Below are 25,400 nucleotides of genomic sequence, written 5' to 3'. Positions count from 1 at the left end.
TCTGGCCTGTCTGCTTGCATAAACGTGGCTGCTTCACTGATTCCTTGTCAAGTAAAGATGCGAGCTGGAGTTTGTGTTCTTTTATTTTTGTTTGTTGACTGATGAATGACGATATTGGGTTGCATTTATGGCTTTTCATTTCTAGCTCTCAATATGCCTAAACAGAGATCATCAAGAATATTTAGAGGTACCCAAAAGCAGTTTTTGCCAACTTCGCAGCAAGATGTTAGGAAAAATATGAAAGTAGTAGTTCTCATGTTTTTACTGCTTCTGAAAGAAAACTTGAGCAGAGGTTACTTTCTGAAGAAGACTTTGTGGAAAAGACGGAGATCCAACTCAGCGTAGTACTGGATTTTCGTTTGATTGACCTCCAATGTAGGACCAGAAACAATGTCCCGACTGCATATATGTGTGGAGTGGTCTTGCCCAAAACCAAAATGAGTCATTCAACGCCACTATCTTGGAAAGATGTCCAAAGGAGAAGTACTTTGGAAATGTCGCAGTAAAACGTGCTGTGGTTCTGTGAGTACTGAACTGAAACTTATCTTATGTAATACACCGGAAATGTTTGGTATGTTATAATTGCTAATGACAGCTGCAATATACCGAGAACGAATGTCGCGATAATTAGAATCGAATGATTGCATCTCGGGGAGATTTATTCTTCGTATAATATAGTTTTAGGTGACTCTTCTTTTTTACGCATCAAATTATGTACAGGTAGGACTTGATAGCTAGCTTGAATGAATCTAGCCGTGGGTTAATTCGAAAGCGTCATGGTCTTCGAAAATTGCACAAACTTGCCAATCCAGTTATATAGCCTACCAATTCTAAAGTCCAATTCATGAATTCGACTTCCATGCTGTTGTCAAACTTAAGCAAATAACATCGACGAATTGGCTTATACGAAAGTTCTCAAGACTGACTCTACACATGTGGCTTCCAAGTTATTTGTGATCGGCGATATCTAATATTGAAATATTCCTTGGGTCGCGTGTGACATGATAGTGCGGTGAGGTTTTTAGAGGTACAGTTTCTCCTATTAGTGCGAGGCCATAATTTCGAACGATAGCGAGCGATCAAATTATTCTACCTGTTGTGTAATCTTATCTGTGTAATAGGGACCTCAATATATAGCTGAGCACAATGCAATGCCTGATTGCACCATATTAATAAATACGATTTCGACATATAGCGGGAATCCACTGTGTTTCCATGTTACCAGCAGGCGTATATACAAGATGGTTACATTACACATACAAGTTACGTGACGAGTCGCCGCCGCTACCCGAGGGCGAGGCCGATTAAACTGTTAGCTTCCACTGGATAATCATATATGGAAAATTTCGAATTTGCAAAACGTGCGTTTCCCGTCGTGACATTTCGGACTAGCATTATTCAACGTTGCGCTTCCCCGTTATCGATCTGGAATTTTTAGCGAACTTACGTTTGAATTTGATCGGCCGATTCTTCAATCATTACTATACGCAAGAACTCTAGATTGTAACACGTTGGATTACCGTGGAGAGGAAACCAACCTTCTAAAAGCATATAGATGTCAATTGGCTTGCGGCTTGAAATTGCAAGCTTGCGTTTTGAATCACTTGATTAGACTGGTTGCGAGATAGCTTAATGGTACATTCCACAATCCACAGCTGCAGCACTAGCGATTCCGTCCGGGGTCGATTACAGGATTCCTACGTAAGTGTTGGTTGGAGGCTCATCTCGGTTCCCCTTGTCGAGTGATCCGCGCAAGCGGTGTCTTACAAAAGCCTATAGGAATGAAAGCATCCCGAACAAGTACGTCCGCAGCTCAGGCATCATACATAATACGGAATATCGGGCTGGTGTAAATGACCATATGCATATTCCCTGACTACCAAAAACAACAACTTTAGACTCAGTCCGCCAGTTGGATTTGTCATCTTGTCACGCAGTCGAATGGGCACGTCATCCAACGCGAATAATGCTGCAATTCCTGGTTTGAAGAAGTTACAGGAGTAAACAACACGCCCATGTAATGAGACGCACCAGCCGCTGAATTATTAAGATTTGTTACGGACCCGAATACAAGAATTCAGTCTTGTAAAATCCAAAAATATAATTATTTATTACTAGTTAAGAGTCGACGACACGTGAGGAAAACAAGTTGGTATTGCATAAATAACTGCACTATGTATATTTCCGCCTCTGGATGACTGGATGCCTAGTGATACTTTGATCCAGGGATGTATAGAACTTTATATATCCCTGTTTTGATCGCATATACAGATACACTTTCTGCAATTGACTTACCTTTTTTAGTCGAAGCATGAAAAGTGCGTTATGCATATGGAAAATTTGATAGTAACATTAATTTCAATGAATGAAATCGCTTTCTACATTTTAGAAGACAACACGCGTGTGCCTCCGTATCTCTCGTAACACCACGGTAAAACGTTTATAATGTGCATCCCTATCGTAGGGATATTATCCAGTGTGTCACACTATATGTCGGTGTGAGTATTTGACTCTGCGCTTTTGGTAAATGCAAATACTTTATAAAGCATATATAGTTATATACGCCTGTGCTATGCCAACTGATTCTCTCATGCTTTACCTGTATTACTGAAACTTGAATTCCTGAGCGCTGGAAATGCTTATATGCTTCTTCAGAAGAAGTATACAGAGCTATATACCGAGGCTCAAAACTACTGCCTGCGCGAGGGTCATAATTATCAAACTAGAGGTTCGATTATCTCCATTCGCTCACGATTTACGATGTGCAATACGATGAGCACGATACCATGTGTATGTGCACTGTGCAGTGTATTGTACATGTGCAGATAGGACGCTGTCGAAACGAGCAGGTACGTTTTACCAGTCTAACATTCACCTGTCTTTCTTTTTTCGCCATTTTTATTTATAATTTACTTTCTATTCGCCCGTCATCGGGTCTTGCTCTGGCAATTCTTATGAATATGCCGTAATAAGAGTGGCGCAGGGTAGTATGGGAGCCCGGATTAACGTCGAAATGCGCCACGCCCGAACCTCGCAGACTCTAGTGCTCTACCATCTCTCCCACTAACCAGAGTAACAAAAGTTCGCCGGCTCAAGTGAGACCTCTGCATGACGTGCTTCAATAATATTGATCCAATGTTCAAAATTTGCCTGTCCGTCTTAATCATATATCTGTATTCGAACCCCATCTCATATCTAATTTGTCGCAAGCATAGGCGCCGACTTTTATTTTTTTACGAGGTGGCGAAGTCTTGTGACGTCATAATTGTTCCATATCGATGACGTCATCGCCGCACGAACACGCACTTTAGTGCATGCCGCTGGTGTACGTGCAGAGACAGAGTTGAACCATTCGCGTGACTTTTTAATATCGGCCTTGCACTCATTAATATCAAACCATGCATTAGAGTTATTAAATGGTATCTTAAAACGGTACGATCATTTGAAGTGTAACTGCGGCCTGCGCTACCAGTCCGTCCGACGGAATCTGCAGTAGCATCAATGTTATTCACGCGCAATGCCCAGTGTGACTAACGAAATAACACTACGCACCGGCCTTGCAAGTAACACACGACAACTCTTGAATACTTAAGCAGACAATAATGATGATTACAAACGCGAAATCGCGCAGCCAATCAGTTGTCTCTTGCGGTTTCTTGCTTCGCGTTGACCAACTCGCTTCGCGTTGACCAACTCGCATCGCGGCAATTGTTTGTTGATTAAACATTGGTGCATTTCCCGATTTAAGTCCGCGAAGCATTTCGGAAGTACATCGGTCAATTCGTAAATTCAATCTGCATGTCGACGGCCGCCAACGCATACTAATTGAATTACGCGTTGACGGCCGCACAAATTTCGTTCAACAGCCGCGGGTTGGCCACCCTTGGGCTAGAATTAATTCCACTTCCGGACGCATGCCACGATCTTACCAATAGAAATCCACTGTCCATCTTATGCCTAATAGTTTAATATTCGATAATGTTGTTCTCGATACGACTACATCCAGCAATCAAGTTTATCGGAATGTAGAAGGTTCCCTGTTCAAACGACTCGAATAAAATCAGAATTTGTGCCACCCTTAATCTTGTGATGCATCACGTTAATAATGAAAGGAAGACTGAAAATTGACTTTGTGCGACAAGAGTACGAATGTATCAAGTAGATAACAAGAAATATGGATGATGGCAAATAAGAAAGCGTGTAATCTAATCAGTATCGCCACGAATCAGTTTTGAGTGTGACACCATATATAGGCGTAGCTTTCGTCGCGACAATTGTTTCCTCATTATATCGGTGATCAAGCTGTATTGCTGCATTTCCCGATAAATGTCACTGGCAAAGCCTTGTTAGAGAAACGAATCTGTGCAGAAATGAATTCCAATTTGCAGGCGCACACCAACACACCCTCCAATTTCGCGCTCCGATTACCTATCACGAAGCTAGCTAGCTCATGAATGGTTTTGTAAACGAATATGGGTGCACACTGCACATAATATGGATTTCAGAAAAGCAGAACGTATATTTGGGCACCTGGTCGGCAGAGGAGATCTAGGATGGTGCTTCTCAGCACACTCTAGGCGCGTGGCCAGTCGAAAAATTAGGGGGATTTGGATATTTTTTTCAAATTTACCAATATAGCATCAATTCAATTAGGGTCAAGTACATGTGTAAATAACGATCATCTCTTCGTATCGGCGATGTTAGGCGTATGATAAGCTTGCCAAAGAGACCGGGAGTGCTGTCAATTAGCGAGTCACTATCTCTGGCGAACAATTAAATACGCGCGGGTATTACGCAGTCTCGGCTACAGTTTTCGCAAATCAAAATGTCCGAACTTGATTGCACCTATTTCAAACCTTTGTCGTATTTCAGAACTCGAGACATGATACACATCTTCTGGTCGTTACGTTCAAGTATTAGCGGGAATCAATTTCGCTCGTTAAAGTCTGTTTGCAGCGATTTGATGTTATTCAGTTTCGCGATGTCGCTTTTTAATCAATATGGCATAAAACAATCACTAATCAGCGTAAACTTGACCGCATTGTCTCGAAACCAGCGAGAGATAGGAGCAAAAGCATGCTAGGCGCGAGGCACGATAGTTAAGCCATAGGCCAGCAATGATATCTTTCACTCAAGGTCTATTGCAGATGCTATTGTGTAGGCCAGCGATGATATCGTGCACACCAGGCCGAAGCCGCCAATGCAGATACGATTGCGCACTGCGCAGTTAAGCGATGATATATTGTGAACTGGGCCTATGGCAGATGCGATTGTTGAAGCCTGCGGAACCAGGCTTGATCGAGACGCGATAAATCAAGCTAGCGATGATTGCCACGCGCACGGGAATGAATGACCTAATTTCGCGACCATCTCAGCGGGAGATTCTTCTCGCTAATTGACAACACGTTTCTCGCAAATCCGCCGCGCGGAACACTGATTACACAATTATTGAATTGCGACTGAATATTAGAGTTAGAATGATAATTTCAAAATGACGGTGTTTCGCTTTTCAAATAGGGAAGTTCGACCCACGAAACCCCGTGGTTACGCGCCTGGCACACGCGCGTATCGAAATCGAAGACGTCTTTAACGAGGACGCATCGATTCGCCTTATTACTAATTACTGGTCACAAATCACTTGGGCGTTTGAGCATTTTGTACGAGGTGGCCGCCACCTCGTAAATATGGTCACGAGGTGGCTGCGCCACCTCGTAACCTCGTAAGTCGGCGCCTATGGTCGCAAGCAATAAAGCCACTTCTGTTTTTGCGCAGAAAAGCTCTTTGAGATAGAAATAACATAGCCTTTCACAAGTAGAGAAATTGTATGTACTCGTTAAAAGTAGATATATAGTCGATAAGTTTATATTTAAGAGAGTGCGACAATATCGTGTTACATCCCCGCAACATGAACGTGGCGTCGTGATAAGGCACAACATTTCACTGAACAAACCCGTCCCCAAGCATTCGGTTTACTTGAAATAAAAATTTTGAAACAACAGGCAGTGGATGCGTGTACGTACACATGAAAGAGTACGGTGACTGTCACGTAACGCCCATGTAAATTATAGTAGTTGAATCACAGAACAAGGGTAGTTAGAGGTAGGGTAGTTCGAAGGGCACAACATGAGTTTTTGCTCTAGGAATCGGGGGCTCGGGCGTATATGTCGTAGTTCTCGCGACTGCACGATAATGCCAAACAATTGTTGAAAATATCAGCAGTTATGATTGTACAATGTACAATGTACATGATCACAATGATCGGCCACTCTGCCATCGTTTCCGAATAGAGGTACGCACTTCGCACTCTTCATTTAGCAGCATCTTCAAGTGACCGGCAGCAGCAATACAGTTGTAAAAGCGAGATATCTCACAAATTGAACCGTGATCATAACGTAAAAATAAAAATAAACACTAAAATACAGATCGCAAATGAAAATTAGACAATCAGGATCAAGTCACAAGCCAGGTTTAGTCAATTTTCCTTTGTGTTGTCTCGCACAATGACTTGGTCCGTGGTATGCTGAAGGTGGCGAGATAGCGTAGTGGCACCTTCCATAGCTGCAGATCGACTCCGGAATTCCTACCTATGCGTAGATGGTTTTACTAGGCTCCTTCTTGTTATCCGATCAGCCCAAGCAGTATCTTACATCAAGGCCTAGATCGAAAGTGGGGCCGTGCTAGAAGACGGCAGATCAGCAATCCTTATAATAATAAAATAACAAAGAAAATGGACCTGATGTAAAATGACCTACGACGTCGAAACACCATGAATACGAAAACAACGACATGCTGAAGATATAACATTTACAGTGGCTAGATAACCAAGCCCAACATTATAGAATGTAATGTTTACATTCTATAGTAACATATTCGAAGGTATAGGTAGTCGGCGTGTGGGCAAAAGCTGTGACGCGACATCGTATCCGTCGCGAAATATTAAAACATTGAAATATGTTTTCGCTTTCCTTCGCTGTTATTTATCGTTGAAACCGCCACAAAGATGCGATGCAGTGAATAGAAGATGGTGTCATAGTTCCATTGTGGCGTAACGAATTCAAAGGAGATCAGAATATTCAAAATCGTATATTCATGTTGGCGAAGGAGTCCATTCACAACATACGGCTTCGCCAACCGACTTCGTCAGCAGAATGTGATGGTATGTTGAAGAATCTCGTTCTTTGGTGCATCATCCTTGTAGATTACAACTACCGCAACAGTTAGCAATCAATAGTCTTCATTATGTACTTTGGGGTGTAGCCACTTCCAAGGCTCGTGTCTCCAATACCGGAGTCTAGCTCGTCCGACGATCCACTGCCTTTGTACTTTCTGTTGACAGGAAAATCGATGTGCTTTTCCGTGTATCCATCATTCATCCCGCTATCGAAGCCTGGAATTTCTATGAAAGAAAGGAGTCGTTATCAATAGCTCTTTTGCGGTAGTTTTATTGTAGTCACTACTGCGCACGATGACAAAATTTGATGTTGGCATGATATCAATCGGAATCAACGATTGGATTGCCTGCGCTAAGATGATACGGCTTACATGATTCCTAGTTACTATGGCTCTTCAATTATGTTATTGTTATGCTCGAGTGCACACAGCCCGCGTTATTTGCCGTTGAGTGGCAACGCTGGCGGTCAGTGAAGATAACACTGGTCAACACATATTTTTAGGCAGACAAAGTAAAAGTGGTTTGGGGGTTTTGAAGGGCGCTGATTCCGAATATGACCTTAGTTTTTCAAATTGGCTCTTGTTGTGGAGATGACCCATGGGGCTATTTTGACCAAAATCTCCCGTTTTCGCGGTAATGGCTAGATATAAAATCTACTTGTTATTTTCACACACAGAAGACTCTTTTAAATCAAAATACGGCAACATCACTATATTTAGAAGTAGTAGATTTATCATAGTTACAGACTTTAACAGATATCATGTACATAAATAAACCCCAGTGATGTACATAAGTATTTACCTAGATAATCAAATAACGGCAATAATTCAATCACATTTACGTCAACCACCTATTGTAAATTAGGAATAATCAGTTGGAATATAATATTATTGATGTATTTTAATTCACAATTGTTTTTTCTGTAGGATTTTCGCCTGTAAGCTATTTAGTGCAGTTTGTCGAAAGGTTCCGGTACTGGTCTGACATACTATGTTCAATTCTTCATCTCATCTGCCCTGATATCTTTCTTTTGTCGTTCTGATGTCTTGGTAGAGGCTCTATCCTTGCTAATCAACGAGGAAATCAGGTAATATATCAAGATGACTGAACAAGAAGTGAACTTTTATGCACTTGTTTGTGCTCAAGTTTTCGATATGCAGATACGAATTTTCGGACCAACTGTTTGTAGTTGGCTGCTTTGTGATCATCTAAAAAGTTTTATTTACTACATCTTTGGAGAAATGACATGCAGTGAACTCCTTGCTAATGTGAAATTGGAATCTTTCATCGGTATTCGACTATACCAGATACCAGATTTAAGCTTCTCGTCGTTTGATAGGGTTACTAGGTATACCCACTTTGTTGACTCAGCGGAAAATTATCCTTTTACCAGTCAAAAGAAATGAGACGCATATGAGTATTTCAGTTAAGCCTTCTAAGGTCAAATTTTACAGCTTCATACTCCTCTTCGATCTTGGTAGAATGATCAATTGATACAGGAGAATATGTAATTCCGTTGTGCAAAAGTACTATTTCTAGGCTTGACAAATTGGTCATGTTGATATTGATAGAATGACTGAGAAAGACATGAGGGTTCTTCATAGTCAATTAGCTATTCATGTGCAGTACAAAATTGAAAAAATCTACGATTTTTCTTCCAACCAAGTGAAATATTTAAGGGTAAAAACAGTAATTTTGGGCTTTTTTAGGGGTATAAATATCTTCTGACAAAGAGCCAATCTGACAAAACTAATGTGATATTCGTAATCAGCAACCTCAAAAACCCCAGAAACAGCTCTCAGATGGTCTGCCTAAAAATTTTTCTCATTTTGTTGGCCAGTGCAATCAATACATAATGTGCGTTCATTGCTTCGATTTCGTGAGTGCGTCTCATCAGTTCAATAATTAAAATCAAAGACCGTCACCTGGCATCATCGTGGCGTTTTCTTTCGGGCAATATTGCCCCTGTACGTTGGTATCACATATCAATTCGTCAGTAATAGTGCCTTCGCCCGGAATTTGTTCCAAGGGTCCAGGATTCTTCATGATGTAGACGTCTGGCGTCATCACATCTGACTGGTTGTCTTGGTTGTCGCCAGCCTTCCCGGTCGCTTTTCCATTGTTTACGAAGACAGGGTCAGGCGCGCTTTCGTCTATCTCGCCCGGAATGAATACATCGTAGTCCTCTGTGAATTGACGGAGTGCGGATATTAAGGAAATCGTTTTTCGTTTTTCGTCAGTCATTCAATCAGTGCTCAAAGTTGTACTCAGTTGACTGTCGCTGGCTCGGTTTATAGACTTATGCTATATCCAGTTCAAGTTAAATAGATTTTGAGACAGTGTTTTGACACTATGTCAACTAAAGGTAGATTGTGGATCGATACATATCGTTTTATTGAAATCTTCACTGTTGTCAGTGTATATAGCTCCATTGACCAGTATTATACGAATTGCAGGTATTTGTGTATCGATGTAGATCTGCACAGCTATTCCAACACGAGACTCCCAATATCGCCAAGTATCTAGATATTGACATTAAGCTCATTTCGGGTTGGACCCAAGCTGTTTTGATGAGTAAGGACGGATGTCGAGTGGTTCCGTACACTACAAAGTTATTACACATCGCGATTTCAAATAGTCTATAGTAGCGATGATTTAATTTCTATTCGAATGCACGGCCAGGAAAGTATCTCTGAAACGGTTTTTCTAAGTATAGAACCCTCTACTTCCACAATTTAAGTCGAGTGGTTTTGCCTCAAATTTAATTTCACTTTGCGAAATGTACAAAAATAAGTCAAAACAATGTTTTCGAACAGAAATGTCGATTATGGCTCATCACTCATCAGTATTAATGATATCGTCCCAAATCGGAGGCATATTTAGTGAACTAAATATCATATATAGGCCAGTGCTTCTCAACCGGTGGGCCGCGAGGCTATTTCATGTGAACCGCGAAGACATTTTAAGAAACAATCATAGATCCCAATTTGTAGGTCTGTTCTCTACCACGCAAGTCGAAAATTAACGAAAAATGTCAAAATTTTCAACGTTTTTTTCCACTTTCGGATGATGATTCAGAGACGTGTAATTGACGGACCCTGCGGGGTACGTGCACTTTCGGACCAAACTCACTACAGTCTTACGGAGAAAATGTGTTTTTGGTCCGAAAGTGCACGAGTCCCGTACTAGTCCGGTTTCGTCAAATTCAGATTTGGGAATTGAGCTGCTTGATTCGCAAAATACCAGTTTTGAAATGTTAGTCACTTTTAAAGCTCTTAGAGAAATGCAGAGATACCTCAAATATGTGACTGGCGGTACTGAACTTGAATAGTGCTTTCAGAGCTATATTGATTGCAGTTGAATTTGTTACCTCAAATAATTTTCGTGGGCATCTCATCAAATTTCGAAATATTCCAAACATTTTGTAATCTCAAGATTAGAAAAGTAATTTCACATTCTCCTGCTCCAAATTAAATTGTTTTGCGCCGCAAGCTGCGTCGCCGTGCTCACAATTCAGGAGTCAGATTGTTGTCACAATCATATTGATTGAAGCGTGAAATCCGACAGTACGTTGTTGTGTATGCGTGAGATCGAAATTCATTCTTTCTTCAAAGTCTTTGCGAACGTTGATCGGGAAATGCAGCAATCCAGCCCAATTACCGCAAATCAAGCACCTCATAACCCGTTAATTCGACGTAATAGACGAATTGCTGATTGGATATTCGCTTTGTTGTCTGTTTTTGTCTGTGGTATTCATGGTGTTTTTGACATAACTGTACCGCACTGAAAACATAAAAACTGGCGCCAAGGAGCAGTGGTTTGAACGTTTGTCGCGAAAGGGTGTCTGATGAGCCGCGCAATGAAATTTGGATGATAAGTGGGACGCGAACTGAAAAGGGTTGAGAAGCACTGATACAGGCTATGCATTTCTGCAATGGTGTGCACCCAGCCTTCATTATACGCCAAAACAAAAGTAACGGACTTCCAAGCAATCCGCTACACGAAAAAACGGAGCGGTGAAATATAATTCAGCGTCCTCCCCGAGTAAGCGATTAAGAGATATGAATTGATCAAATATGTTTCGAAAAATGGAGGTGACATTTGCGAAACCTATGCCTATAGCTTGCAGACATGCACTTGAAACTTCCAGTTAGACCAGGGGTTCTCAACCCGCGGCCCGCCGACGATTCTTTTGCGGCCCGCGACATCTTTCAATATAATCACTACTGGCCCCGTATTGTTATGGAAGACCGATGTGTCACATTTGTCGAAGAACAGTTGTTGTAACAAAGCCTAGAAGCTTGAAATGATAGCACGATAGTTTCATCTGGAGTTATACATATCAAACGTTGCTAGCTTGGTTTCAAGCCCAGCAATCCATATTTCGAATCATTTTTAAAATTGCCGACGACGTGACGGACGCATTGTTCAAAATTGCTTGGAATATCGCTAAACCCAAGAATCTGCTAGAGAAGGTATGACTTCAATAAAACTTTAACGTACTGTGCGAATATTCGCTGTTTCCGGAACTTAGCAGCAAGTCCCACATCACCTGACAAATTTCGAAGCTACGGTTGTCTGATTCAACGATCACCAGAAGAGTAACAGCGATCTCAGTCGATCTTTTTCGCACGTTCTGTAACACTTTGCCACGTAGACTACTTTAGCCTAGCATTGGACCTATCCATCGATGCACAGTGCACACACATTGCATAGCTAATTATCCTGGTGCTTTTTATAGGAATGGGCATGGGCATATTTCCAGAGGAAATGCTGACGGGGCAAACGTGGGAAGGGGACCATGACATCAATTTGACAAAGCTGACTTCTATAACTATTGGTGTAGGGCTCCAGCCATGGAAGGAAAGGCGAAGAGTTGATTGATTTGCTCAGAAATGACCCCTAACGTCTCAATTCTTCTCATATCACTGAGAGCTCAAAGTGATAATGACCTCAGTAACGAAAAATTCACCGTAATTTTATACTTGCTTGCTCACGCATTGAAACAGAGAGTTCGGTTCTCTGGTGGTGGAAGGGTTTGAGGGGTGCATATACTATAATACCGACATGGCAACGAATGGAATGTACGCTCCATGAAGGGATTTACTTGCGCCACTTGAAGATCGATATTTTCACAAAAAACAGCAACTGCAAACCTACGAACGCTCTCCATTAATGCTTTAGAATGCATAAAAATTCACTAAATGCCCGAATAAGACTGATAAATAGACCTAAATTTAATAGTAGCCCACAAATACATGGTGATAATGTTCTGCGGCCCGCAGCGTCTTTTAGTGTGAAAATGCAGCCCGTTATACGAGGGAAGTTGAGAACCCCCGAGTTAGACGAATGTATAGTTCGTACAGCTATACGTCACGAACGGGCGAAACATACGCCTTCCGCAAGAGAATATTTAATACGTCAACGTACCCGTGTTTGATTTATTTTTCGGAGTCTTTTCTGCGTGGAAAGATTCACCAAGCGTTTGATCCATGATCTGCTTGAACAATTATTATAGAGACTGTTTATATGATACATATCGGAAGACATTCTATTTAAAAACGGGAATAAAAAGGCTGTCTGGGTCAATGTAATGACACTTTCCTTTCGCCAGGGTTGTAATTACTCGAGTCACGACTCGACTCGAATCCGGCTCGAGAATTTTTGGTGACTCGACTTGACTGGAGTCATTCAAATGCGTAAAATGACTCGACCCGGGTTAATTTGTGGTTTGAATGGACTTGTACTCGAGTCGTTGGGCATGACTCGAACCAAGTCATATGACTCGAGACTGAGACGGACAAGACAAACATTTCACTATAACTTCGACGAACAGTAAAGTCGCCACATGATTGGTATTTCGTCTATCAGTCCCGATTCTTGGAAAATATAGGGCCGTAAACTGTTGAGACTGGGAAAATTGAGTAGTATATTCATATTGAAATGAACCCGAATATTCTCGACTGACACTCGTCAGCGGCAATCGTCAGCAAGTAGTAGAGAATTGGAAAGAACATTGCATATCAACAATCGTATCACAATATATGACGTCACCAGCATGAAATTTCGAATGAGAGAAAATCGCTATACTATGAATGCGAGCCATTCTATATCGCTCGAGCATCGTTAAAAAATGTGGGTTGAACACTGAACTGAACTGACTGAACTGAACACTGAACAGTCGACACAATGACCTGGATTCGGACTCAAGTCAAATCACTATGACTCTGACTCGACCCTCTACTCAATGACTTGGACTCGACTTGACTCGTCGTCGTCGGCAAATTGTTAATGACTTGACTTGATCCGAGTCAAAACTATAAAAGTCAAATTGACTTGTGAGGTGACTCGGAACCTTGTGAGTTGTGGCTCGGTTACAGCCCTGCCTTTCGCATACTCCCAAACACACAAACTTTACAGCAGGGCTGTAGAGTCGATTCACTTTACCACCGACTCCAACTCCATATATTATCAATATACCGAATCTGATTCCACAAATCCGCTTCACCTCATATGGCATGAGAATATGAATTGATTGCAATATCGCTCATGTAGTCGGAATAGGTCCATACAAACCTACAGTTATCAATTTAGGTATGCAGCGCGGGGCAAAATCCCGAGTTCAAGAAATCATAGGCGTGGCCCGAATGAAATCTGGGCGGGGGAATGTACACTTGAATCGTAGAGCGATTTTTTTAAACAATGACGTCGTATCACGGGAGGGCTGTAAGCTGGTATTAAGGTGCCGAGTAATAAGTCAATTTTATTTTTATAGTTTTGACTCGAGACATATTCGATTCACCACCGAGTCAAGCGCATGTTCAGAAAAAATGGGCCGAGTCCAAGTCATAGTGTTCACTGTTTTTCATCGAGTTCACGACAATTTGAACTCAATTCTTTGAAACTCCCGGGTGATGTTGAATGCCTCGCGATTATAGTATACTTATTTTAATCGCTCTTGGAATATTTATTCAAGCAGATGAAGCCTATTTTACAGGCATCTGTTCTGATAGACGATAAGTCGTACAGAATGTCTTGAGTCAAATGACTAGGTCGAATCATGCACAATGACTCGTGTTAAGTCGAATCATTTTCGATGTTTAAGAAAGTGGATCGAGTCACTTTGCGTATTCATTCGACATGTACTAGAGCAGAGGTCTCAAACTCAAATGTGCTCGCGGGCCAATTCCCTAGTTTTGATGACGCCGCGGGCCGCAGCATCAATAATAGGGATATTCAATGTATAATTTCCAAGTAGGCCTAGACCTTATTTGACGGGACCTTGCATACAGGCATTCCACAAACCTCGTCAAAATGTAATTTACTATTGTACTATTCACGCTTCCCACGGAAAAATCATATTTTCAAATACTTGAATAAAATTTTTTTTTTGCCGGGCATAATTTGTTAAAATAATGAGTTATAGACATCATGCGAGAGGATGCATCATGACATCGTACAAGCTGTCGGGTTATAATATTGCAGCTAGCGGATCTTTGACGTGTCACAATTATGTAGAATATTTTACAATTTACTGAAAGATTGATCTGATATCAGAGCATTTAGGCGGTGTAGTCTAATCCGGGATTCTGATATGGTCGTGATAAGTAGGCTATTGTTACTGTCATTGCCAAAGCCAAATTAAATCAGCGTTAGATTTGCCTTCGATTATTATTGAAACAGATCAATAACAACTTGAATATAATAATTATTGTGCCATAATAATATCATTATTGTTTCTTAACCTTATCTTAGCGATCGTACGCGATGTGCTTTCAATAAGACTTATCGTACCTCCTGTCCATTTTCAACACAATTTCTGATGGAAACTAGACCTATATTAAAAGTAGAAATCCCAATCACATAAAATCGCGTGTAGCGCGAAGAATATCTTCTAGTTGAATAAATTGACCCAGAAAACAGGTATATCTACAACTTCTAAATATCCCTGCCAGAAAATATTCCATAGCATATAGCCCTAATTCCACAATTGATCTCGTACCCCTGATGGGGTGCTGATGGGGTCTGCGGACCCCTGCATAGTTAAGAACCCCTGGAATAGAAATGTCCAATCGCCGAAAATTCCATTGGTGTTACAGCTGTAGAACGTACTCCTACCTTACTCGCCACCGATAATAACATGGATAAAGAGGACACACAACACCCAGGATACAACCAACTATACGTCACGAGGCCACCAAATGCCGATGCCACAATTTTCTGTCACGAATCACCAACGGATCGTCTTTTAGCATCATGAACTAGAAATGTGACGTAATAGCTGGTCTTCTTTTAACAAGTCATGTGATAGTGAAATTTGCTGAGATTTCAGGTTTTTGTAGTAGTTTTATAGGATGAACTTTAAGTTCTTGAATCTAAAAAAAAGATATGGTGTTTGAATAAATCGTCGAATTCTTAAAATCCCAAAATGCCGTCGCGGGCCGCACAAAATGTTCTCGCGGCGCGCGGCGTGTTTGAGACCTCTGTACTAGAGCCATTGCACAATGCACATGCACGCACATGACTAGACCCGAGTCTCGCGTACTAGGTCCGATACTTGCAAAAAGGCCTAGAACTGTTATACCTGTTTGAATACACATGCTAAGAGTGCGTAAAATTAGTGTAACACGAAGTTTCACAAGACTGAGTTGAGCCTGACTTGAGTTCGATAATGAACAGTAAACAGTATGAGTGGGACCCAGATTCGAGTCTCAACACTACGACCCGGACTTGACCCTTTGATCTCGGACTTGACTCGGTGGTGGGTTGAAAATGACGCGGCTCGACTCGAGTCAGAACTATAAAGGTAAGATTGACTTGCGACTCAGGGTGGATTGGTTACAGCCCTGGACCTTGTATAATGTATATACACAAGCCTGCCCAATCGTGCATTGCCGTCGATTGGAACACTCACCCGCACATCGCCTTTTGACTTCTGCGCTTTACGATACTCTCTTAGCATCTTTACGCCAACGACGAGGGCAATGAGCGCCAAAATCGCGCCCACCGAGACCCCTATCATAACGAAATTGTTGCCGGGCGGTTTCGAAAATAAAATGCAAATCGCCTTTTCATAGTAGACTTTGCTCTCAGGGTATTTCAAACTATAACAAACGAGCTCACTGCCGTTTTTGGCATAGTCATCGATGAAGGTCTTGCGGACGCTCCCATTGATATTAGTATGAGAGTTGCAGTAGTATGTCTTATTTTCAACTTTGGACATTGTCATTTTGTTTTCACTATGAGTTCTGATAACATTAGCATCCATTTCTGTGAGCTTGTCTGGCACCAAGGCATAGTCATTTGTAAACTCATGTGGTTGCTCCAAATCGAAGAAGCATGCGTCCAACTTCCTGAAAATACAGCAGAAATCGAAAATCATACAGAAGGTACGGCCTGCGACGATTGGCATGTGAATGATGCAAGCAATAATGTTCGTATCGAAGTTTTCGAAATTTCTAGTGTTATTGTGCAATATGATTCTGCTAAACAGCGTCAAGTTACTCGCAATTGTCAACAGCACAACAAGAATAATACATCCCGTGGCTTACTTATCGGCCGATCTACAACTAGGGTTGCATTGAAAACAAAAATCAATTTAAAACAAACATGATTAAATCGAGGCCCTTGTTTAGAACATGTTTTTCAATGTTTTTTTTTTATTATTTATATTTTATTTTTATATATCCATGACCAGGGTTGTAATGACTCGAGTTATGACTCGACTCGAGTCACGATTTTCTGATGACTCGACTTGAATCGAGTCATTTTCTCAAAATACGGAAATTACTCGACTCGAGTCAATCTGTGTATTGACTCGACTTGGACTCGAGTCATTGCGCATGACTCGAACCAAGTCATATGACTCGAGACTCAGACGGCCAACACCGACATTTCATTTTAATTTCGAAGAACAGTAAAGTAACCACCCTATTGCGATTTCGTCTGTTGGTACTGGTACTTGGAAATGCGACCGGAAACTGCTAAAAGTGAGTAAAAGTAGCATATTATAAATGCGAACCATTCGATATCGCCAAATAGAGTTATAAAAGTGGGTTTAACTAGACTTTAACTGGAAACTGAGCAGTCAACACAATGACTTGGACTCGGACTCGAGTCATAATACCATGACTCGGACTCGAACCCCTGCTCGATGACTTGGACTCGAACTTGACTCGGTGGTGAATTGAAAATGACTCGACTCGACTCGAGTCAAAACTATAAACGTGGGATTGACTTATGACTCGGAGCTTTGTGACTTGGTTACAACGCTGTCCATGACGAATGATCGATTGTGACGCCATAGTGGATTGACATTGAGAATTCAACATGTATACATATAGGGTGAATATAGCTCGTTTGATGAAATATCAATGTATTATAGCTGTTGAAGCGACTATTTTTAGGGTTCCAACCATCCCATATCGTATACGTCGGCTTTATCGGGTGGTAAGTGTCAGTAGGCTCATACAACATGTATTTTCGAAAGTATTTACACTATGGTATGATTTTACAGCTTAAAAAAATAAAAAGGGCTTTTGTTTGACACATATTCTAAACATAGTGTTTTAAACAACCATTTGTTTTAAATGCAACCCTATCTACAACTATAGCAGATGCTGAGGACCCTAATGAATATATAAAATGCGCATGCTCAACTTACATTTTCTCTGACTCTGGTGAAGTTGGTTTATATTCGTAGCGGGCTTCGTACCAGCCGTCACTATTATAAAATAGACACGGCGTGTTTGTGGAATCCTTGTTGCAATAGTGCGTTACAATCTCGGCATCTGAACACGGAGAAAATATAGACGTAATATTCGTCAACCTGCTTGTTAACTTTCGTCGTATCAAGATTAAAATGCGACATTATAATAAACCAGGAAGTGCCGTTAAAACACATTAACACACATTCTAGTTTAATCCAGCGATTCTCAACCGGCGTTCCATGGAACTCGAGGGGTTCCATGAACCAGTCTCAGGTATGCCCAGGAAATCAAGATATGCTCAGCTTGTGATAATAAGCCCGTCTTGGCCATACATTTAAGGCGGATATAATAAAGTTAGCTGATCCAGAGAATCCTAATCATGTGATTAAAAACTGCTAACCGGGACGCATTTTAGGCGGAGAAATTACAGTTAGCTGATCCGAAAGAATGCTAATCGTGTGATTGAATACTGCTAATCGCGACGCATAAAGTTGGAGAACGTTACGCGTGATTTTTCAATCAAGCAGCGTTATCTGTTGCATCATTTTGTGAAAACGCGTTATAGGCTGTCAGTTGTCAATTAGTTGTATGAAACAGCAGCCTTCTGATAACGATACTGCCACTTTAACAGGTAAAATTATCATCATCGCCAAATGAAAGTCACGTGCCATTGGTACAGTACAGCCAAGAAACGGATTATAGAATTCTGATATCGCTATGCAATGGTGGGTACGTAATTCGTTGATTGTTTAGTGAGGCGTAGGAATGGTACGCAGTGTACGCAGTAGGGCTGTTAAAAAAACTTTTTTTCATATTTCCATGGCTATGTGATAGGTTTGTTAGGTTGGTTGAAACAACGCTGCATACCAAATTTGGCAGTAGAAAGTTTTGAATTTATCATTAAAAAATGAAATAATAAATTTTCAGAATTTTTCTGTCAACTCCATAAAATTTGTTAGGTTGTCAGTAGAGATGATGCATACCAAATCTGGCTCAATTCCAACCACTAGAAGCGAAGTTATTGCGGTAGAAAAAATTACAATCCATGATTTGATAATAAATATAATTAAAGAGCTAATCACCGTAAATACTATTTTATCAAGATCCGAATTTTTCTACTGCAATAACTTCGATTCCACTGGTTGGAATTGAGTCAAATTCATTGTGCATCGTTTTCTTAGTCAACTTAATAATTTCACGGGATTGACAGTAAAATTAAAGAATAAATTTGAACTCCAATTGCGCCGCTTCTACGGGTTGGAAGTAAGCCCGATTTGGTGCGAAGCTAATCCGCGAATATACATTATATCCCTGAGCTAACATAGCAATTTTATCGAATAGCCAGTAAAATTTAAAGCAAAAAGTTATTTTGAACAACCCTATTGTAGCCTACATGCTTCGAATTATATGACATATGATTACAACAATACATCAACATATAACAAACTGTGTCAGTGCAAGTAGCAGAAAAGGTTTACAACATATTATGATATAGGCTATACACAAGTGATAACCCACCTACTGTATTCGTTTTACGATTTGTGCTCCAAATTAGTTACATGTATAGCGGGGTAGACAGAGTAAGTTAATTTTAAAATTTGCATTACTCAGACCCGTCTCGAACCGCATCAAGTAAATTTTAAACGATGAATAGAAATTTGCTTTGCAGTGCATTTCACCTTGCTTTGAATATCAGTATTCGCACTCACCCTTCCACTCCACTGCCTGATAACAGTATTTGGCGTAGCTTGCCATATGATTCACATACTGATATACCACATAGTAATGTAACTTGTTATTTCTGTCGTCCACCGCGGGCATTTGACATCCGCCACTGTTTTCCGTCAAGTTGCAGCAGTTTTCTTGGAGCGTTAGATCCCCACGGATATTACTGAATAATAATCATCACAATTGAATTCGTCTTCCACGAAAAGATAACTGTAACATGAGACGACAAAGGTTCAGCAATCTACGGTCTTCGCGTAGGAGTTTACAACCGGCAATATACTGCTGATTCGTTGCTGTAAATATTGGAACAAATGAAAATGACCTGCATCTGGGTACGTACTTATACGCCAGGGTACTCGATTTGCTCAAAATTTGCTTATATCAGTTATAACTCACATGAAATAATTTTCAGTTTTAATACTACAATATGGTGTAACTATAAGAGTTAAGCGTTCAGCACCAGTGTTTAGTGTTCAGCACCAAACAATTGCTTCCTAGAACACGCAGCGATGTTCTTCCTGCTTCTCAACAAAGCTTATATAGTCTATGAAGTCAAGTGCTTTCAAGTGCAAGTGCAAGTGATTGTTGGTACGAGGGAAGAACATCTCAGCGCTTGCAGGAACGCATGAAGCAACATGTTCCTAGTGCTATTAGATCGCGCACATTAGATTCAATCAATCAATCAGTTTTATTAATATTTTCATCATTTCAAGTCACCACAAAACTGCGATACAATGAAAAGATAGGAAGGTGTCGAACCGACTTGAAGTAGTCTTTGAGATCAGACATCCTCCTTGGCCTTAGGCAAAGTGAAGTAGAGGCATGCACACTGAATGAAAAGTAAAACATACAATATAAAAGGCAAGCGACGAAATGAGGTGGCACGCGGCGGAAGGCGAGATCGATGTTAGGTCGTGGTCCGGGAATCCTGAATGGTGACTAGTATTCTCGTGAAAAATGCAACTGTAACTGATCTACAGTTACTAGAACACGGTCAGGCCATGGCTATGAACTCTGCCATTGGCACGCATTTCGCTGAAAATATTTAATGTGCTAAAACTATTGCGACGAAAGATTTTCTATATTAGGTAGAGGCCGCACTCCTTTCCATCTGACTGCACTTGATTCGACTTTTATTAAAATTCACCAACCGCGTTTGTGTCAGCAGAAGGAATTTTGCTCAAGCAAAAGATTGGCCGCTAGCTGCGCTCTCGGCTTGCCTTTACTTCATGCATGTATTCGTTTGCATGACGTCATAATTGGATGTATGCAGTGTAGTTAGACGCAGGTTTTTGAAATTTCTTATTCGCGGACGATTACCCCTGAAGAGTATCAGCTCGAAAAGCTTCGGGTTTTCATATATTAACGTTATCACTATATTATTAAAATGTATATTACTCTTCAAAGCCTATAACGAAAATGGGCCATGCTGCAAGTCGGAGGTTCGGTAATCATAACGAGAATCTCAGTTTGGTGCAAAAAAAGGTTATTGTCGACGAAAACAGAGCCGATAATATCGATTCGATATCAAACTTTGACAGAAACATCAGTGTCGGCCAATAGAGATAAAAAATATCGAAAAGCTCCATCACGTCGCAGCATGGCAGTAGGGAAGTCGTAGAAATATAATTGTGACTGTTAGACTGCGGATATTGATCTATTTTTTCTAGCTTACAGATGCCCAGATGTAGTCTTTCTAGTTTGTTTCATGTCCAAGCATAGCAATGGTTGTTAAGCTGTTTAACTAAATGCGTCTTAGATGTCATATCTTTTGAATATCGGCTGAATGTATCAGGGTTATCGGCAAAGTTGTTGGATATCGATTTTATCGGATTTAGCTCAAACCTTCGATATCGTTCGGGCTCTAGTCGAAACGGTTATGAATCCAGCCAACAGCAACAGCAGAAAATCATGATAAAACGTAACATAACTCATTCATGCAACAATACCCGTAATATACAGAGTAAGCTCGAGTCGTGCTGTGTACGTCAGTCAGTGTAACGTTCTTCGTGTCGAAGAACAACCTCTCATCGGAGTAGGATATTTTTTTCGGAAAGAGGTCTTCGCGTAGGAGTTTACAACCGGCAATATACTGCTGATTCGTTGCTGTAAATATTGGAACAAATGAAAATGACCTGCATCTGGGTACGTACTTATACGCCCGGGTACTCGATTTGCTCAAAATTTGCTTATGTCAGTTATAACTCACATGAAATAATTTTCAGTTTTAATACTACAATATGGTGTAACTATACAAAATCCGGTGAAACTGTATTAGAAAAAGCAATAAGCGAATGTATTTATATCTCTGCTTGTCACATCTAGAGGGAGAATTGGCATTGTTTATTTCTTGCTAGATCTTTGAATCTTGGTTCCAGAGTGGTGGTACCTCATCGAAGCAGTGGTAAAGGTTTTCAATGGTCATACAGACGCGAAATCTACTCTTTATAAAGGTACGTATTAGGACCGCGGTCCACCAGTTGAATAGCCCTATATCTGGGGCGGGCAACCTACGGCCGGGATTTTGGGCGGCTCGCAGACTGTTTCCTGTGGTAGCCTACATGATAATGTGGCCCGCGGTCACAGTCTGTCGCAATCCCCACTGCATGCTTACTACGTCAAAATAAAGTGCAGCAACCTGACAGCATTGACAAATTTCATGCGTCAACCAATGAATCCAAGTTTGCCAACCGGAAAATGTTGGCCATGAAACTACTTGTTCAGTTCTGGTCTACATACACTTCGACCATGGACATTAACCAGACAAAGCTGCGTTCCAATCTCATGTTCACGGGCAGTTTTTAGGTTTCTACTTCCGACATGCAGCCAGAGTTCAAAGAACTTGTTGACAACTGTTATCGACTTCTTATGTCTCATTGACTTCAACAGCTATTGAAGTTAATATATTCCTTAAATACTATTTTTGATCTCTAGGCTTTAAATTTACGGGTTATTCCTTGTATTCCTAGGTGGATAGGTGGATAAATACCCGATTAGTGTATCGATTCAGGAATGCTTACCCTCCCCTGCCCTATATACCGTATGCACAACACAGTGATTAAGGTGAAATTTACCTTGTCGATTGTAACAAGTTAAAAGACGAACAGTTGATTCAATGGGTTACAATTCAAAAATATTAAAATCCAATCTGTTGGAACTCGATAACATACGATAATTAAAGTTTTTCTAGCATCGGAGGAACTCGAACAAGGATTTTGAATTGTATCATCGAATTCAAGAAGGTCAATGTTAACGAAGTTAGCAAAGCAAAGCGCGTAACACAGTCTAACGCTATGAACCGTTCGGCTCACAAAACTCAAACATTTATAGCAATATAGTTCCGTATTGAATCAGATTACTATTTCACTATGCGCAAATATCCGGTGAACTAGGGACGAGTTGTCGCAATATGAAATAGAATAGTACTCACCCAAATAGGCAATACATTTTTTACCGCGTTCTGTGCACAAGTCATACCCTTCATTTACACAGGTATCAATGGAGAGTGAGGTATCATCGGAGAGTGATATTCGAAAAGTCAAGCCGAAAAACAAGACACTAAAGAAGTTTGTTCTTACAATACCCAACATCGCTAAGTAGAAATAATGTTGTCTGCTGCCTGCAAAACAATATGGCTCGCATTAAAAACAGTCAGTGTGATGATTGCGAGTCATTCAAAATCACCCTAAACCGAACACAAGCAAACCTTACCCTTAAGCCTAACCCAGCGTTTGCCAAACTGTTTTTAGATAGCGCCGCCTGGACAGTGAATGAAGTGTCCGCTTCAACCACCCTCTCTCCCGCCTCATTACAAATATTTCGACGGACGAGGCTGGTACATTGTCGTCATACACGTGATATTGGGTTTCAGAGTATGGAATGAACAATCCAACAATCTCAATTCGAAACAGTTTGGTATATTATTTTATTTGCAAGTTAGTGTAAACTCCTGGAATATTTGTCAACGCGTATTCAGAGTCGAACTGTGACTACTCGAGCCGGAGCGCTTCCCCCTTACGTGACCACCAACTCCAACTATCTAAACCGCCAAAATAAACTGCTGCATGCGCCGGGATACATCCACGTTTTGTATGTACAATATTCAAGTTGTATAGAGTATAAATCTCAATTTTAAGCCTCTTACACCTAATACGTCTGACGAACCTGATAATTTTGCGCACAGAACAAAGGTACGTAAAGAAACAATCTAAATTCGTAATTCCCAAGCCGTCGATTTGTCAAACACCTCCGTGTGTTCAACCGCACTTTCTCTCGAAAACGGACGACTTTTTAGTGATGAAGACGCTTTATCTCGTTTGTCAAGCTTTACTCAGCGACAATACACGGTAACTTAGATTTCCTTACGCTACATATACCGGTGGGAAAACACGGATCACGGCGTATCGCGGGTGAATTTACATAATGATATAGTGCCGCCGGCGGCCTACCGCGGTTAGCAGTGTATTAATAAAACAATTACATCGCATTCGACATGAAACGTAATGAATTGGCAATCGCATATGTAATTTCATCCCATAACATCTAAAACCATTGATTGAGCTTGAAATGAAACATTCTCCCAACTCTGACGAACGATTCAGAATGATGACGTCAATAACTAGAAAATTTCCAGCTTTTCCAAATTACATTAAAATTAGAATTATGGCTACGTGTAGTTTTTTCGAAATAGATTATAATTGTAATTGCTGAATTCGCGAAAGTTCAGTTCATATCAAATCATACTTCTGAATAGTGTATTCATATTGAAATGAACCCGCATATTTTCGGCTGACACTCGCCAGGAGTAATCGTCAGCAACTAGCAGAGAATTGGAAGGAACATCGTATATCAACAATCGTATTCCTAAATATGACGTCACCAGCATAAAATTTCGAATAGGAGCGCGTTCAATGTACTATTTTTAGGTGGCACATGAACTCATTTTGTTGACACATCCTTGGCTGTAGCATTTCAATGTGAATATACTATTCGATGGTATAGAGTTCTGTACCTCCAAGGAACTCTCCAAATTATACATCATAGCAAATATCTACACAGCAAGCTTGGTTCGTTTCGCAATATACGGTTTTCCTGTAGCATTTACAGAAAAAATTAGACTAGACAAAAATTAGGGCATAGAAACATTACACAAATTAGACTAGAATTAGATTACTGACATTTCGCTATAATTAGTCTGATTAGGAAACTTGACTTACATAGGCTGCATTTGCGAACATAGTCCGCACGCGACTTAATTTCGGTACGACTAACCTCCAATTCCAGTCGCATGTCGAGAATACCATTATACTGAGGGATAGTATATTCATATTGAAATGATCTCGAATATTTTCGGCTGACACTCGTCAGGGGTAATCGTCAGCAACTAGTAGAGAATTGAAAAGAAGATAGTACTATATAAGTGTGTGAAGATTGTTGATGTACAATGTTCTTTCCAATTCTCTACTAGTTGCTGACGATTACCCCTGACTGTGTCAGCCAAAAATATTCGGGTCCATTTCAATACGAATATGCTATTCAATCGTATATTGAAGTTCTGTACCTAAAAAAAACTCTACAATTATACTGCGTTTGAAATTGTGCCCAACCGCGGCTCGTAGACTGGGGCTGCTTTAAACACTGTGACTGTACCAGTATAAGTCTATCATACTAAAATTCATGCGCTGACCACAGACAGCAGGAAATATGTACATTTCAGCGTCGGTTCCGGCAAGTTCCAGCTAACATGGCGTCATGTCACACCCGAAGGGCGGCGGCAACAGTCACAGTAACTA

The 25,400-nt window shown here is 40.7% G+C and overlaps 1 protein-coding gene across 2 annotated transcripts; it reads right to left on the bottom strand.

Annotated features, from left to right (window-relative positions):
- Positions 1-5,846: 5,846 nt before the first annotated feature.
- On the bottom strand, positions 5,847-24,201 carry LOC145437665 (uncharacterized). Of its 2 annotated transcripts, none has more exons than XM_080314948.1 (8): positions 23,039-24,201; positions 21,558-21,714; positions 19,590-19,771; positions 17,835-17,961; positions 16,086-16,524; positions 12,602-12,671; positions 9,097-9,357; positions 5,847-7,396 (listed from the first exon to the last, which is right to left on the bottom strand). In XM_080314948.1, exons 1-8 carry the CDS (start codon positions 23,196-23,198, stop codon positions 7,218-7,220), a joined length of 1,575 nt encoding a protein of 524 aa, XP_080171074.1. In that variant the 5' UTR covers positions 23,199-24,201; the 3' UTR covers positions 5,847-7,217. The 2 variants fall into 2 exon arrangements, with proteins under 2 accessions (XP_080171074.1, XP_080171075.1); XM_080314949.1 differs by having other exon boundaries at positions 12,602-12,668; positions 23,039-24,200.
- Between the last annotated feature and the right edge of the window lie 1,199 nt (positions 24,202-25,400).

Source organism: Botryllus schlosseri, chromosome 4, assembly GCF_051294905.1.
Source record: "Botryllus schlosseri isolate E-star chromosome 4, Bs_hap1, whole genome shotgun sequence".
Lineage (NCBI taxonomy): Eukaryota > Metazoa > Chordata > Ascidiacea > Stolidobranchia > Styelidae > Botryllus > Botryllus schlosseri.
The sequence above is the reverse complement of the archived record's forward strand: the minus strand, read 5'-3'. Positions and strand labels throughout refer to the sequence as shown.